This window comes from Ceratosolen solmsi, unplaced genomic scaffold (genome assembly GCF_000503995.2).
Source record: "Ceratosolen solmsi marchali unplaced genomic scaffold, CerSol_1.0 scaffold70, whole genome shotgun sequence".
NCBI lineage: Eukaryota > Metazoa > Arthropoda > Insecta > Hymenoptera > Agaonidae > Ceratosolen > Ceratosolen solmsi.
In genome coordinates this window covers 126,471-142,272 of record NW_011948448.1, presented here as the reverse complement: position 1 = coordinate 142,272, position 15,802 = coordinate 126,471, and the positions used below count along the sequence as shown (strand labels likewise).

At 23.5% G+C, this 15,802-nt stretch overlaps 1 protein-coding gene across 1 annotated transcript in view; it reads left to right on the top strand.

The window, feature by feature from the left end:
* LOC105366328 (uncharacterized) overlaps positions 1-11,398 on the top strand; it is a 49,181-nt gene extending 37,783 nt beyond the window's left edge. The window contains exons 6-7 of the mRNA XM_011504733.1: positions 5,739-5,901; positions 10,962-11,398. Of these exons, the coding sequence (XP_011503035.1) occupies positions 5,739-5,901; positions 10,962-11,209 (411 nt within the window). The 3' untranslated portion in view covers positions 11,210-11,398. The remainder of the gene's footprint in view (positions 1-5,738; positions 5,902-10,961) is intronic.
* The last annotated feature ends 4,404 nt before the right edge of the window (positions 11,399-15,802 follow it).

The window sequence follows — 15,802 nt, the reverse complement described above, 5'->3', positions numbered from 1 at the left end:
TTAAAAATGTATGTAAATATTTCAATAAGAGCATTAAAAATTTTCAAATTCTTATATACTCGAGTACCTGAATATTACCTTCGATAAATAGGAAATTTTAAACATCTAAAAATTTGTATAACATTACATTATATTGCAAATAATTAAATTAGATTTAGGGAGAAAATTAACTTTATGTAACATCCGAGTGTGCGTGCGTGTGTAAACATTTAAGTACATACATACATATATATATATATATACTATTTCAACATTTTCAAAATTGATACGCAAATTATGAATATTTTATATAAATATTTATTTTTAAAAACGTGTGATGATATGGTACTTATAAATGTTATATTATCGGGAACATATAACTATAATGTATTATTACACGTTATTCTAAATAAAAAAAAAGTATAATGTTCTTTTCTCGGAAATTTCATTAATATTATTAATTATTATTATATATTTTTGAACTGTTCGATTTCAAAAATCAAAATCATACATTCGAAAAAATTTATTATTTTGTATGCTTATTATACATTGTTTGATGTATTGAAGTATTAGTTTTATATGGGAATTATTCAAGGTAATATCTGTGAGGGAGAAATTTATATCTAAACTTTAAATATATTTTATTTTTATTACATTTTTAGGCAACTATATTCGATCATATAGAATTAATAAGCATTGAATTTATTAATAGATTTTAATTTTAATTTATTAATTGATAATTTACATTTAAATCCGATGTAATAATTATAGTGATTTTAACGATATTTCTTGCAATTATATTCAAAGTTAAATAAAGTTAATATTAGTTTAATATTAGTAATAAATTCAACATATTATTATTAATAAAATTATAAATCATTAGTTTTGTTAGCTTAACGATTATTAATAGTGTATTCTGATACTTTTAACATTTTTCATTCAGTAGAAGATTGGATGCTGTAAGAAATTAGGTTAAAATTTAAGTCTTAGAAACTATTATGTTAATTCAATGATTATCATTGATTGTAAAACATTCTTTTGTATTTTAATCGTCTCTTAAGTAACTTACGTAAGTCAATTTACTGTCTTCATTGATAGTTTCATCAATACCTATAGATTCTCATAAGTAATTATAAGACATTTAACAGTTAATTAAAAATATTAATATATTGTTTTAGGTAATAATAAATTATATTATGCTAGTACAGAAAATTAATATAAATAATACGCTTATTGATTTAAGTAAATGTGTATAATTCAAGTTATTGTCAAATTATGTAATAATATTTTATTATCTAATATACAATCTATTAATATCAATTGTATAAGAAAATATTTTCAATCTTAGCTACAAAGTATGAAAACAAATATTTTGTTTATCTATAAAATAATGATAAATAATAGTTAAGTTGTATTATTAGTTCTGTAATTCTTAATAGAAATTCTCGACATACTGTAGGCGATTTTAAAGCTATTAAATTCTTTATATTTAGTAAAAACATTGTTTCGTCCAAACAACAAATTAACTTTACTGTTTGAATAATTTTACTCGGTAGTCTATGCAAAAAAAGCATTTGCGAGAAGCTGTTTCTCAAATTAAATATATTAATTTTATTTAATAATAAGTCATGATTAATTTATCATTCGCATAGATTAAAAATCCCAGCGTTATTGTCCAGAAAAATATATTGTTGAAAAAAATACTGCACTAAGAGAAGGTAATCAACTCATTGGATTTCCCGCTTCGATTATACGATCGATTGCACATGTTTGCGAATACACCGGAAGTAAATAATACAGTGGAAAAGGAAAAGCTCGCATGCACCAATCTAGAATAGAGGTCGGGCGAGTATTTTTTGCGTGGGGCCTCATTATACATCTGTACTTGGTTCAATGTTCGTCAGTTACGAGATTTAATGTTCAAAGTTTAAAAAAACAAGTGTCTTTACGAGTACTCGATAGTGCAACTCTGACATTCTAAGCATATATTTCGATTATCACGGATTTGCGTACATTTCATCTATAATGTTCTTAATTTTCTCAATAATTTCTTAGTAGATAAATGTGTTTTTCAATATTATAGTGTATTGATTTATTTTGTGCATTATAGTTTATTGTATTTTCGGCTTTTGGTGAAAACTTGGTGATCAAGTAGAGCTTATTTTTAAGAATTAAATATTTACTTTTGTAAAATTTATAGTCAAAGCTTTAGCTTACATTATCAATTTAAGGATTTTATATTAAAATTTGTAACTTAAAGAGCATTATATTTGATGCAGAAAATTTTAATAATAAACCGTATATGAAAAAAAACAAAATTTCTTTTCAAAATATACGAATGTAGAGGGTTGGTAAGTTGAAAAATCAGACAAATAATATGTCGTTTTATTACAGTTTAATTATTAAAGAATATATTTGCTTTTTGTAAAGAAATATTGTAAACTTAAATGTATCTTTTCCATATAAAATTCTGTATACATATTACATAATCGATAAATATTTACTGTATATTCCATTTTTAACATAAAATCAGAAATAAATTTTTTGCGGTATATAACAAGGTCAGAAGAAAAAAAAAATAATAAAAAAAAATTTTTTTATTTATATTTCTTTTCCAATATTATTCAGTATATTAATTGTTTTTCTTAAATTCTTAATTATTACATAAAAATTTTATTTGTATTCAATGTCAAAATATAGATACGTGTAATTCCTACACATTAATTCAATGAATCGGGAATATTTCCTTGTTTAATTTTCGAAAAAACCTTTATTAAATTAATAAAAAAACTAATTCGATCGATGTGATACTTGTCACTGATATTTAATTATTTAAAATACTGCCTGTCACAAAAATCCTACCAATTAAAGTATTTCATTACAATTTATTAAAGCAATTCTATTATTTGCACGCTGTTTCGTTTTTTTTTCTCTTTATAATTATTTAATGATTGTTTGATAAAAATACATTAATTTATTATTTGTTATTATGATTCATATACATTATATTATCAGTATTAAATATTGCATAACTTTAATTACCGGACGATTAGTAATTATGAGCACAGGGAAAAAAAATGCGTTACTTAGTGCCAAGGATGAGATAGAATTGGCTCGAAACCGAAAACAACGCAAACCTACTAAGGTACGACAATTCCAATTAAAAACTAAATTAAAAGGTATATCACGTCGTGTAACAAGACTATATTCGGATATATAATAAACATCAAAATCAAAATATTCATAAACCACGTATGCAATGAAATTTTTTTATAGTTATGAGAAAGCACATGAAAGCTTTTTTATATTTAACACAATTTCAATAAATAATATAATATGTTATTTAATCATGTATTTAATATATATGTTTAAGAAATTTATTAAACGATCGTATTTATACGATAATTTGTACGATGATGATTGTAAAGAAATCATTTTTATAAATATTTCAATTTATCTTTTTATGACATAATATTAATCTTATTTTATTGTTTCAAATATAAAATAGACGAAGAAGTCCTTATCCATTACTCGAATTAAGTATTATAAATAAATTTAGTTTAATATTATATGAATTCATTTGTTCATATGAGAATTAATGAAATGTACATTATTATTTCAAGATAGAAAAGTTAATTTGTTGTTTCTTTCGATTTATTGAAGATCAGGCAACATTCTATGACTGCTCATAAAAAAATTCAAGAAGGATTGAAAAATGAAATTAGTATTAGATTAAATTTTGCAAGTAAATTGTAAGAAATGGAATCCTTTTAAACATTTTAAAAGTCGTATTAGTTATATTAGTTGCGGAGAAAAATATTATAGGGCTTGTATACTAATAGTAATAATAGTAACTGGAACTATTAGAAAAGAAGCGATTAGTTAAATAAAGTTTTTTTTTTCAACTCTACCGAGCTTTCAAGAAAATTATTTTCAGAAAATTTCGCTTGTAATAAAATATTTTTCTTAATAAAAATGAAGAATTTATTATCGTTCGTCCAATTTTTTTTCCATGCAATATTGCAGACATGTGAGTGCATCAATATGAATAATTCTTTCATCATACAATTTTATCATTTGCCCATACTCAATACTACAAGTGTAATAAAAAGTGTAACAGCTGTTGCATATTCATTTTTCCTATGACACATTCAAAAATATTATATTCTCAGAGTCAATTTATATGCTGACAAATTGAATAAGAGAATGGAGACATAATATTTATTTAAAAATTATTAACACATTTTAATACGCGTGTATTACTTATGAATCTGGACTCTTTAATTTTTGGTGAATGTCTTGTCGATCGACAAACAGAAATTTCTTAAAAATGTTAATATCTTACTTAGCATTGCATACTCCCAAACATATGACCAATTAGTATTTATTTGATGTTTCATTAAAATATCCCGATATCTTGTCACAGCACTATTAATAATTATTCGCAATTTCCAGTAGATAATTCGCATCTCTGTAACCTTGATAATATGTCACTTTGCACGGTTCAAGTAGATCTTTAATAAGAGACTTGAATGTTTTGGATATTTGAATGTAATTATTTCTAATAATTCAAGCATATTCTATGCATAATATTTAGTAATAAGCAAAAAAATAGTTAAAAATAAATAAATAAAAATATACAATTTAACAATAATTCAGAATTAAGCTTTTCTAATTAATAGATTTTACAAAGAAGTTTTTCCTCAAATAATATATATATATATATATATGTTTTTTTTTTTATTTCATAAATTATTAACTTACATAATAATTAGTAATAAGATACGTATTTTTTTAGTCATTTACAATCCTTGTCAATGCGTTAGGTACAAAAAATATTCAGCGTAAAATTAAACGTATTCATTAAAATTAATTTGCGGATAAATAAATTTAACAGAGCTTAATGAATTGAACAAGGTTAAGTTTTATTTTAGAGATAAATAGTGTCCAAATACATTGATTGTCTCCAAAAATACATATGACAATATCTAAAAACTGAATACAAAAACTTCATTCAAAACAGTGGACTAAATAAAATGATAAATAAAAATAAATAAATAAATAACTCAATAACATAAGACGCTGCTGTACAAAAGTTTTTTTATATATTTCCTGTATTTCGCAACGAAAAAAGTTCAGTTTTATTATTTTTTTTTTTTTGACGTAGACATAGAACATAATTCTTCATGGATCTGTACAATAAACAATAACGATTTATCGCAAGTTATAAGAATCCCTCAACAAAGAAAATACAATATTTTACGTTACTTAATCTTTTTTTTTTTTTATACCTCTTGAATCATCTTTCCCTTTGCTCCGTTTTATTTTGAACTAAAGGGCTGCGAGTTTTAATAATATTATTTTATATAACATTATTCGTTAATTTAATAATATTACTTAACAAATTATATTAGCTTGAGTATTAAAAAGTATTAGCTGATTTGGAATAGAATAGGAATTTTTTTACCATTATGGTTTTTTTTATTTCGGTGCTGAGACTTTGGCTTTCTCAAATACGATCCTAATCTCAAAATCTATCACAAAATTATTCATTACTAAACATCGATTAGTTATGAATTCCTATTGAGCTTATTCACATTATATTTTATCTACTTTAAAGGCTCGGATGCGTTTTAATAAGACAATAAGGAGCACAATGAATTTATGGAAAATTTTAATCAACATATTTTAAGTCACAGGGATGATAAGCACAGTTAAGACGAAAGGCAAAGTACAATATTCACTTTTCTCAATTCTAGATAGCATCGATCGTGCTAAATTTTGGAGTTCTCGTCTCGGCGGTATATGAAGGCATTTATGCAAGGCGAGGTGGCGATCCAACAAAGCTGAGAGAGACATCCGATGCTCGTGGTACGACAATCAACAATCCTGGATATCGGGAATCTGGGCACCCAACCAATGGTAATTGACTTAAGCATGCGCGAAAAAACACGCCTACTTTACTTTCGTTCACCCCCCCCCCCATACACACACACATACACACACGCACACGCACACGCACACGCACGCACGCACGCACGCACATAGATCACACATCACACATCACACTATTTATCTATGTCTATCTATCTATCTTGCTCTTATGCTCTCTTTCTATCTAAATTCTTTAGGACTTAATAATAGATGAATGACGATATTATTTTGCCAAAAGTGTAATTTAATTGTTTAACTATTGATATAAATGGTATAAATGGTATTTTATTTTTATAATTATTCATCTCATTAGTTGTTAGAATCTTCATTATTTTAAAAAGTGAGTTGTATAAATGTATTACAATTCATTCTTTCTTATTCTTCAAACGTATTAACGTATATATCGGTATTGCTAGATAAATGTATAGAAAATTAAATTTTTATATATTATATATTATATATATGTTACATTAAATAATTCTTCTTTTAAAGAAAACTTACTTTCTGCATAATAGATCATTTGCCACTTATTATTTATTGTATTTTATTAATTTATTATTAATAATATATATATATATATATATATTAAGTTATTTAATTTTTTTTTTTTTTATGAAGAAGAAATAAAAAAAATTGCAATAGCAAAAGTTATGTTAACCGAGGACGTTTCCAAACTAATAAAACAAACTAAAGAAAATTTAAAGACTTAAGCGAAATGACGCTAACTTTAAAAATTAACACGAAAAATGAACACGAATATATAATAATACGTATTCTTCGTTTAATGCACTGGCTCAGTAAAGTTTATGAAAGAATTTTTTCACTATTTAATAAAAAATTTTGTAATTTATTGTAATAATTTTAATGATAATATTCAATATCAAAGTCTCAATTGATATAAAGAAAAAAATAGTGTTAACACTTTTAATATAAGTTACATAGTATTTCGGTAGAAATGCTTTTGTAATACATTAACACATTTAAAGTTTCGCTCGTGAACAATTTCATATCTAAGCCTATGCTATCATCATATTCTAAATGAATTTCTTTATTAAATAACTATTGTTTATAAAATTGAAATTTTATTATTTACAATAATTATTGAATTATTAAAATAGTCTGTTTATTCTATTAGTGATTAAAATAATATTTGACACAATATTAGCTTCATATAATTGAACTATGATAGTTCATGGTGAATATTTAATTGATATAATCATGAAAATCATACCTATTTTTAATTAAAGATAATTTGAATTTATTATGTTAGAAAACTTTAAAATATTTATGAAATCACATAAAATTTGTAATTTCTAAAATTTCTAAAAAATATTATTTTCTACTAAAAACTTTCTTTTTTAACACACCAACTATCTTCAACTTATTTAATCTTATGAGATTTTATTAATAACACCATATATAAAAGATGATGAAATGTAGGGTACGTAATTGGCTATTCCATTATTACGAATCATGTACAATCGGTAGTATTGAATTTACTATAGAAACTTCAATTTTGTTTAGAGATGTTTATCTAATGCAATACATTGCACTAAAATATCATTAAGTACTCCTTGCTTACCCCAGCAAATATGTTTTCGTGCGCCAATGCCTTCGATATTTAATTGCTTATATGTCATAGTTGATTTTCTCGTAGCGAGCATTTAACAACTTGTCGTATATGCGAAACCATACATGTCGACATACATCACGTATGTAGATAATTTTAACCAAAATTTTGTATGCATCATCGAACAAATGAAATTTACTATCCCTAATGAATAATGTCAGAATTAATTGTTTATTATGAGAAGATATATAGAACTGCAGTACTTGATTATCATTTATAATTAACAAATCATGCTTAGTAATTATAATTTTACTAAAATTTTAGGGTACAGCAAACAACGTTTTGAGATAAATATTTTACATATATCGATCATTTGTAAATAATTTCAAATGATAATATTAATCAGTATATACAAATTATAGTCTGTTCATTGACAATTAAATATTAAATGAAGGTTTACGTTACGATAAAAAATATTTCATTTTATGGCAAATAATCACTATTACATAGAATAATAGAACCTTATAAAACGAGTAAATAATGAAAAACTACATTGTGAATTTAAATAAATTGAGCAGTACATTGAAGCGATGAAGGTCATCATATCAATGTAAAACTAATTATAATACAAAATTAATTGATTTATTTGTAGTACAAATATTTGAGCTTTAGATACTAAATTTAATGGTGTAATACAATATTATACATAAAATTAGAGTTGTCCTTTTCTTTTATGGAAATATTATTTTCTAAATTTATAAATTTTTCTGATAAAATTATTTTGCCTTTTAATTGCTTATACAGCACATAGAAAATTTAATGATTTTTCATAAAAAAAACTTTATATCTTATTATTTGTTAAACAATGATGAAATATGTAAATACAGGATTTTAAATTGTGTATGGCACGAATTTTTAATTAAATTTATAGATAATCCGATATATGTTAATAAAAGTAAAATAATCATGGCTTTCAGTATAAGTTTATATATTGTAGTTGAATTTTTTTTCTAATACATTGGACCTATTGTTATGAAATATAAATACGATATACCTGAAATAAATTGGAGATTAATTTTTAATTGTCAATATTTTTGTTAAAAATATATTTTCAAATATAGGAAATTCACTTACACTAAATCTATTATTATGCACAAGTATTTTATATATTCTTTTTTGACCTCAGTAAAGTTTATTGCATAAATCTCATAAACTTACATTCGTCTACAGGGATGTTAAAAATGTGTAGTGTATGTCTTGTTCCAATTTTCTCTTTGCTTCTTACGAATGCGAATATTATTAAACGTCACCCGTATATGCGAGACCTTCTTGTGAGTCGTAAATTTACGCGCAAATTCAAGCTCAAGATTATATGTTTATTAACTGACTCTGTATGTTTATGAGTGCCTAAGAGCGCGCGCGTGTGCATACGTACGTAGGGCGCGTTTTATTTTCCCTTTAACAATGATATAAAAAGCAAAAAAATTCCATTTGCAAGTTAGCCAAGATCTATATGGGAGCTCAAAATTTTTTTATGATAGACACTGCAGTGATATTACTTCTTTAAGTTAACTACAATCTGCAAATCAAAAAATTTTTGTTTAAATTTCAAATTTTCTATATTAATTCCCTTAACAGTAAAATATCGTTCACATGTATATGATGAATAAAAGTAAAGAAAAAAAATTCTCATTTAATACCACAAGTTTATTATTATTAATAATGAAAATAATAGAGGTAAAAGTAAAAATTATTGCTTTAAAAATTAATATAACTTTGAAATCAAATATCCTAATATACACCTTAATGAGATGTACTTGATGAAAAAAAAAAAGAAAAAAAAAAAAAGAAAAGAAAATATTGTACTGTAAATTTGTAATCAAAGTATGTTTGCATTGTGATGAAATATAATTCCTTGAATCTTAGTGAAGATATATTCTATACATACATGTAAAATTAAATTTTTGATATTTACGTAAAGATATCAATTAATTCGATGTATCGTTATAAAAATAATAATCTTTTTAACAAAAATAAATTTACAATATAATTTAATAAATCTTAAAAGTAGTATAGTAAAATTGTAAATTAAAGAAATGCATAAAATGATTTTTCATTTCTTTATTATTATGTAGTGAAATTATATAATTGTTAATAATTATTTACTAATATGTCTTTATAATGTTCTGTAGCACTCTAACGAAGATTAATATTATTATAATTTTAATCTTTCGCTTTTTGCATAATTGTATCTAATTCGTCTTCATAGTCCTGGAATATTACAATACATAACCTTTGTACTAATGAATAGTATTACTGAAATTTTAATAACACATTGTTGATGTGAACATAAACCGTTGATTATATTAATATTATTTAATTTAAAAATTTTGACAAATATACAATTGATATTTTAAAATAAAATTCTAAAGTAGTTTGAACATTAAAAATCTAAAAATTTAACGAATAGTTAAGGTTATTATAATTTCAAAATGCGAAAATATTTATCTAATTAATGATACGAATTTAATTAAATAAATAAATAAATAGATCATAATTATAATATGAAAAATTAACTTGAGCTCGATAATCACTTGAAGACTGGAAGTAAATTTCAATAATTTATAATAATCGAGAAATGATTCAGTCACTACTAGATCTAAGCACCATGTTTATTTAATATGCAGTACAGAGATGGAAAGTATAAACGCTAATTACGTACATACTCGTATTAAAGTTTTGTTTTATTATACTTTTAGTGTTACGTCAGCTCAGATAATTCGTAGTTGATGTTAATTATTGACTGTCGCTATTTCCATTCCATATATTTCAATTTCAATTAAGTGTCATATATATATAAACACCTGTTTAGCGAACGAAAAACACTCGTTTACTCATTTCTCAATAGTCTTTACAAAAATATATGATAAAATCTTCTAATCCAAATACTTTCCTTTCATATTATTCAACGATCGGGAATCATAATGCGTTTGACGTATAAATGACTAGTCTAGGATTATCCTTATATTTTTTCCGATTTTCTCAATTCATTTTCCTTCCATATTATCTTTTTATTATAAATAATAAAAATTTATTATAAATTTATTTACAAATATTACGAAATTGCCAATTCCATTTTCCAAGAAAACAGTGCTGCGACTCGAATCTACACGTACTTTATTCAAAATGTACATTTTGATTTGATAATCTGTTTATATTAAAAATAATCAGATTATTGCCTGAAATAATTTATTTATAATAATATTATACTTCTCAATAATAGTATGTATAAGAATTAAAGGATTTTCTTTGTAAGCATATTACACATATGCTCGACTAAATCTTTTATAACTGGCACGGGACTGTGAAATTTTGTATTTCAGAAAAAGACAGTTCATTTTAACTGCTTTATCTAATGTTTATTAATTTTTACTAGATCGACGATTGCTTTTAAACTCATTAACTACGTTACTTGCAGGTGGCAGCATTTCGATGACTGACGCTAGTGGCAAACCATATGCAAGAGGAACTGCGGGCAACGGCTCAATGGCCAGCGTCGCGACTTCCGGAAGCGCCGTGAGTACGGCCTCGCCTCTGCGCAGCTCTCTGAAAAAGCCGAAACCTCTGGGTATTCAGAATCCCGGCTTTTCCACGCACAGCCCTACGCTTCAGCGCAATGGCTCGCAGAAGAAAGTTCGAATACAAACGCACTCAACGGAGGTGTGAGTTGCCGAACGAAATGAATAAAGCATTGATAAGCCATAAGATTCACAAGAGACTAATCTCGACATTTGGAGTCGGAAGTGTAGAGGAACTTACGGAGTGACGTATTTTTTATCGAAGCCGAGGGGAATTATTTTTGATTAATCGCTTGATTAACGAACGTTTACCTATTCTCGTAGGAAAAGATATTGGGTCTTTGAATTTTATTAACAAATTCACTCGATCATGGATTTTCCTTCGGATTTTAAATAATAAGAAGAACGGCTTATCTCGAATTTGAAAGTTTTTATCAAAACTATCAAACAAGATGCAATATTTAATTGTATTTTTCAATAAAAATTGTAATCGGTCGGTACTATCCTTTACAAATTCTTAACTATAATGTATATTAATTTTGACAATTATTTTTTAGAATTAGAAAAAAAGAAGGCTGCTAAGGATTAAATGACTCACAGAGTTAGATAAAAAAAATTTCTTAGTTACTGAATCGACATTACGATTATGAAATTGACAATTTTAACGTTTGAAATAGCAATTGAAAATTGATAGGAACAATATATCGAAAGGAGTATATTAGTCTATATTTTCATGATATAGCTTAACAAATCAGAATTTCTCATTCTTGTGTATAATTTTCAGCAAAGAGAATTATCTAATTTGGTGAAAAAAATATTCAGGCATTTTTGTTTTTTGCTTTGTTTTAAATTGCAATTTAATGCATTGACGTTGATTCATTATATTTTTTTACTTTATAATTTAACATTTCGTTGTCTTGTTGATTTATCTTGATGATTATTCTTTAACTTGATTACATGAAAGTTTGATACAGAATTATATTTTTGTATCGACAAGCCTCTACGTACATCTACGTTAAATTTAGTTTTTTTTTTTTTTTTTTATTAAAAGTACTTAAATTCTTCACATTACTAATTATTGAATAGTAGTAGTTAGGCATCGGACCAATGTCAAATCCACTAAATCGAAATTCCGTTCACTCAAATAAAAATGTTACCCACACGACTAAATATAACAAATATATTATTCAATTCTTTACAATTTAATTATTTTACATATAAATTTCTAATATAAAAGTTTTATAAAATATATATTAAAAACTATAACAAATAAAAGGAAAACTCTTTTTTTTTCACTTATATTTCATTATTACAAAAATTAAAATCAAAATTACAAAGTATTATATATAGATAATAATAATGCATATCTAGTTATTTTATATTTAATATATACAACATGAGTATGTTTAGTAATTTCAAATAATTTATTTTCTTTATTTACTATATTTTATGTTATTTTAAAAATTAATTTTCAGAAGATAACGAATATTAAAATAATTTTACGAATGTAATAAATATAACGTGTCCATATTAATCTACATTCTTTTAATACCATTGTTATAAAAATTATTTAATAATTAAATTATTAATAAACATATCAATTCATTGATAATAAATTTAGAAATAATAAATTAATAATTTATTAATAAATTATAAATTTATTCAGCTATATCGAAATAATTTTTACGTATATTAAAAATTAAATACCGCCTATTCAAATTTTTAAACTAAAAAAATGCACTGATACTATCGCTTATTAATAATAATACAGGAATTGCATTTTAACTAAATAACTATTGGGAAAAATATAAGAAGATCTTCACCTAAAAAGGCGAGAATAATTTTTTTCATACATACACTGTCCGACTACCCTAATATATTAAAAAAAAAAAAAATTTTTTTCAGATATCTTTATATGACGTAACTTTATATACCTTCTAATTGTACTAAATTTACAAAAATAAAAATTTAGTTCAAATATAATCAAGTATATGGACTGTATCATTCATTGTTAGTAAATTCTTAAATTCTTAAATGTTGATCGGCTTACAGCAAAGGTCTGTTAATTATTTGCTTGAGTTGAATTAAGTATTTTTAGATTAATTATTATAATTGAAAAAATATGAGAATATCAATTAATACCATGAAAAATATCTGTGTATTATTAGTAAAATACGCATACAAATTTGTTTATTTGATTATACAGATAAAAATGTTTAAAATTCTATCTTAGCGAGCTAACAGTTTTGTATCAAACTATAAATATAAAATAATTATTATGTATGTGATAATACTTTATATTATTTTTTTTATATTTTTGAAATTATTATATTAAAGATTATTATAAATAAATGTTGCTCGATTTATTATTATATTTTCGATTAAATGTATATTTAATATATACATATATATATATATATATATATATATACATATGTATGTTGAGGTTAATTAATACAATTAAAAAGTTCTCTTCGATGATAGAAAATCTTAAAAATTATTATTTTATTGTAATATTACAATAATAATAAAAATTATAGTTATCATTATTCCTCTTATTAATAATATTACAAACATTCTTTTTGAATAGAATGAAATGTAAGAAATTCACATACTGATATACAAAATAGACTTTTTGTAAAATGGTTATTAAATATATGTTAATATTTGTGAAGTTTATGTTGTGTGTTAAAAAATTGAAAAGCTCAAAATTTTGACCCTTACTTAAATTATTCTTATTTTATCATTTAATTTTATAATTTAAAAACAAAATAACTCAATTATAATTTCAATTGACAAATATCGCACAAAAAGTTTATAATTTTTCATTTACGATAAAAGTACTCGGATTTTAATATAAGTTTAAATTCAACAATTCAACGTTGACTTGCCTCATAATTCTACAGTAAAAATGTATTTAAATAATTGTTTCGTTAAGCCATTTTTTAAATCAATTTTTAATATTCATATTAATTGTAGAAAAATATTATAAATTGAAAAGTAATTTATAAAATATAAAAGGTTCTACAAGTATTTATAATTAATTACATATAAAATAAAGAAATGGAAAAACAAATCTTCTTTCACAGTGAAAAAACTCGCTGCCTGTAACTCATAAACGTAATTGCGTATTTAAGAGCATTAAATAAATGCGAGTGAGATAGAGTTAAATGTGTTTTATTAAGAAATAATGTAATTTAAATGAATACTTACAACTTGTATATGAACGAAACGCATCCGTCCAATACTACTTAGGCAGTTTTTATCTGAACTATAAAATTCGACGTCGAATACAGAGATCTATTTTATGTAAATGTAGAAAACTATATTATTATACTACAGTATACTATATATATATATATATATTATAATATATTATAATAAATTATATTATATTATATTATACTATATTATGTATGAATATTATTATAAATAGCGTTATTTTAAAAAGTCATCTTTTGCGAATGAAATATCAGAAAGACATGGAATGGTGTTGTTGTCTTACGAATTTATTTTCACAAAATCGTGTTGTCGCCTATTCGACCATCCGCCCTTATGAAATGATCCGTCCAAATATATATTTTAATTTTTATTATTATATTTTATTATTATTATTATTATTATTATTATTATTATTATTATTATTATTATTATTATTATTATTATTTTATTAATCATTTGTATTTTATTTTTGTTTTATATAATTTATGCGCAATTCATGATTGAATTAAATTAATTAAGAACATAAAACTAAATGAGGAGAGATAATATAGTGAGCCGGCCTCGAAAAATTTTTACTTTCTATTTATAAATACAGGTATACACTAAATATTGTCTTCTTTTTTTTATATGATAAAAGACATTTTTCATATCAATGCTTAAAAAACATTACAATTTGCTTTAAATCTTTTTTAAAATAGAAATTAAGAAACACAATATATTTTATTTAGTTTATTACCTTTTCACTTGATCTTTCGTAATTAATATCAGCTTTTTATTCATTTGAAATTTGATTTAGTAATATTTACCTCTATTTAACTAAGTTTTACTCGTTTTTATTTTTATTTTTAATCATAATGTTGTATTATTCATAGCTCATTAAATGAGAAAATCGGAAACACGAATTAGAAAAATATGTACATTTAATAATTCGCAAATGTCAAAGAGCGTGAGAGTGAGATTATTGAGTGCTCTTAAATTTTGTATATACATTATTCAATTGTGAAGCAATTATTTAATTTTAAGTGAAAAATGTTTACAAAAAGATGTAGTAACTTTTGCACAATGTTAGAGTCAAACTCATTTGCAAAAGGTGCAATAAATGGAAAATACGGATACAGTGTAAATTAGTTTTTGTTTATTTTTATCTGTTTCCCTATCCACGTTTATTACAAGTAACTCTATTCTTCATTATAACATTTTATAATTTATAATATTTAAATGATACTTTATAATTATTTTTCCTTCTATATAATACAATATTTCAATTCATACCATTTTAATTATATTAATATAATTCGTAGTTAATAAATTGTAAGTTTCATTCAAAATATTAGTTTTATTTCTCTGCCTATCAATAAATCTATTTTCGTTTCCATATCTGAAATTATTTGTTATTTTAATTTCCCATTCCTTATTTATATCAATTAATTTATAACGAATTATTTGAATTTACAATATTTTGTTTTTAAATATATTTGTATTACCATTTCAATAACAAAAATTGTTTCAAATTTTTAAT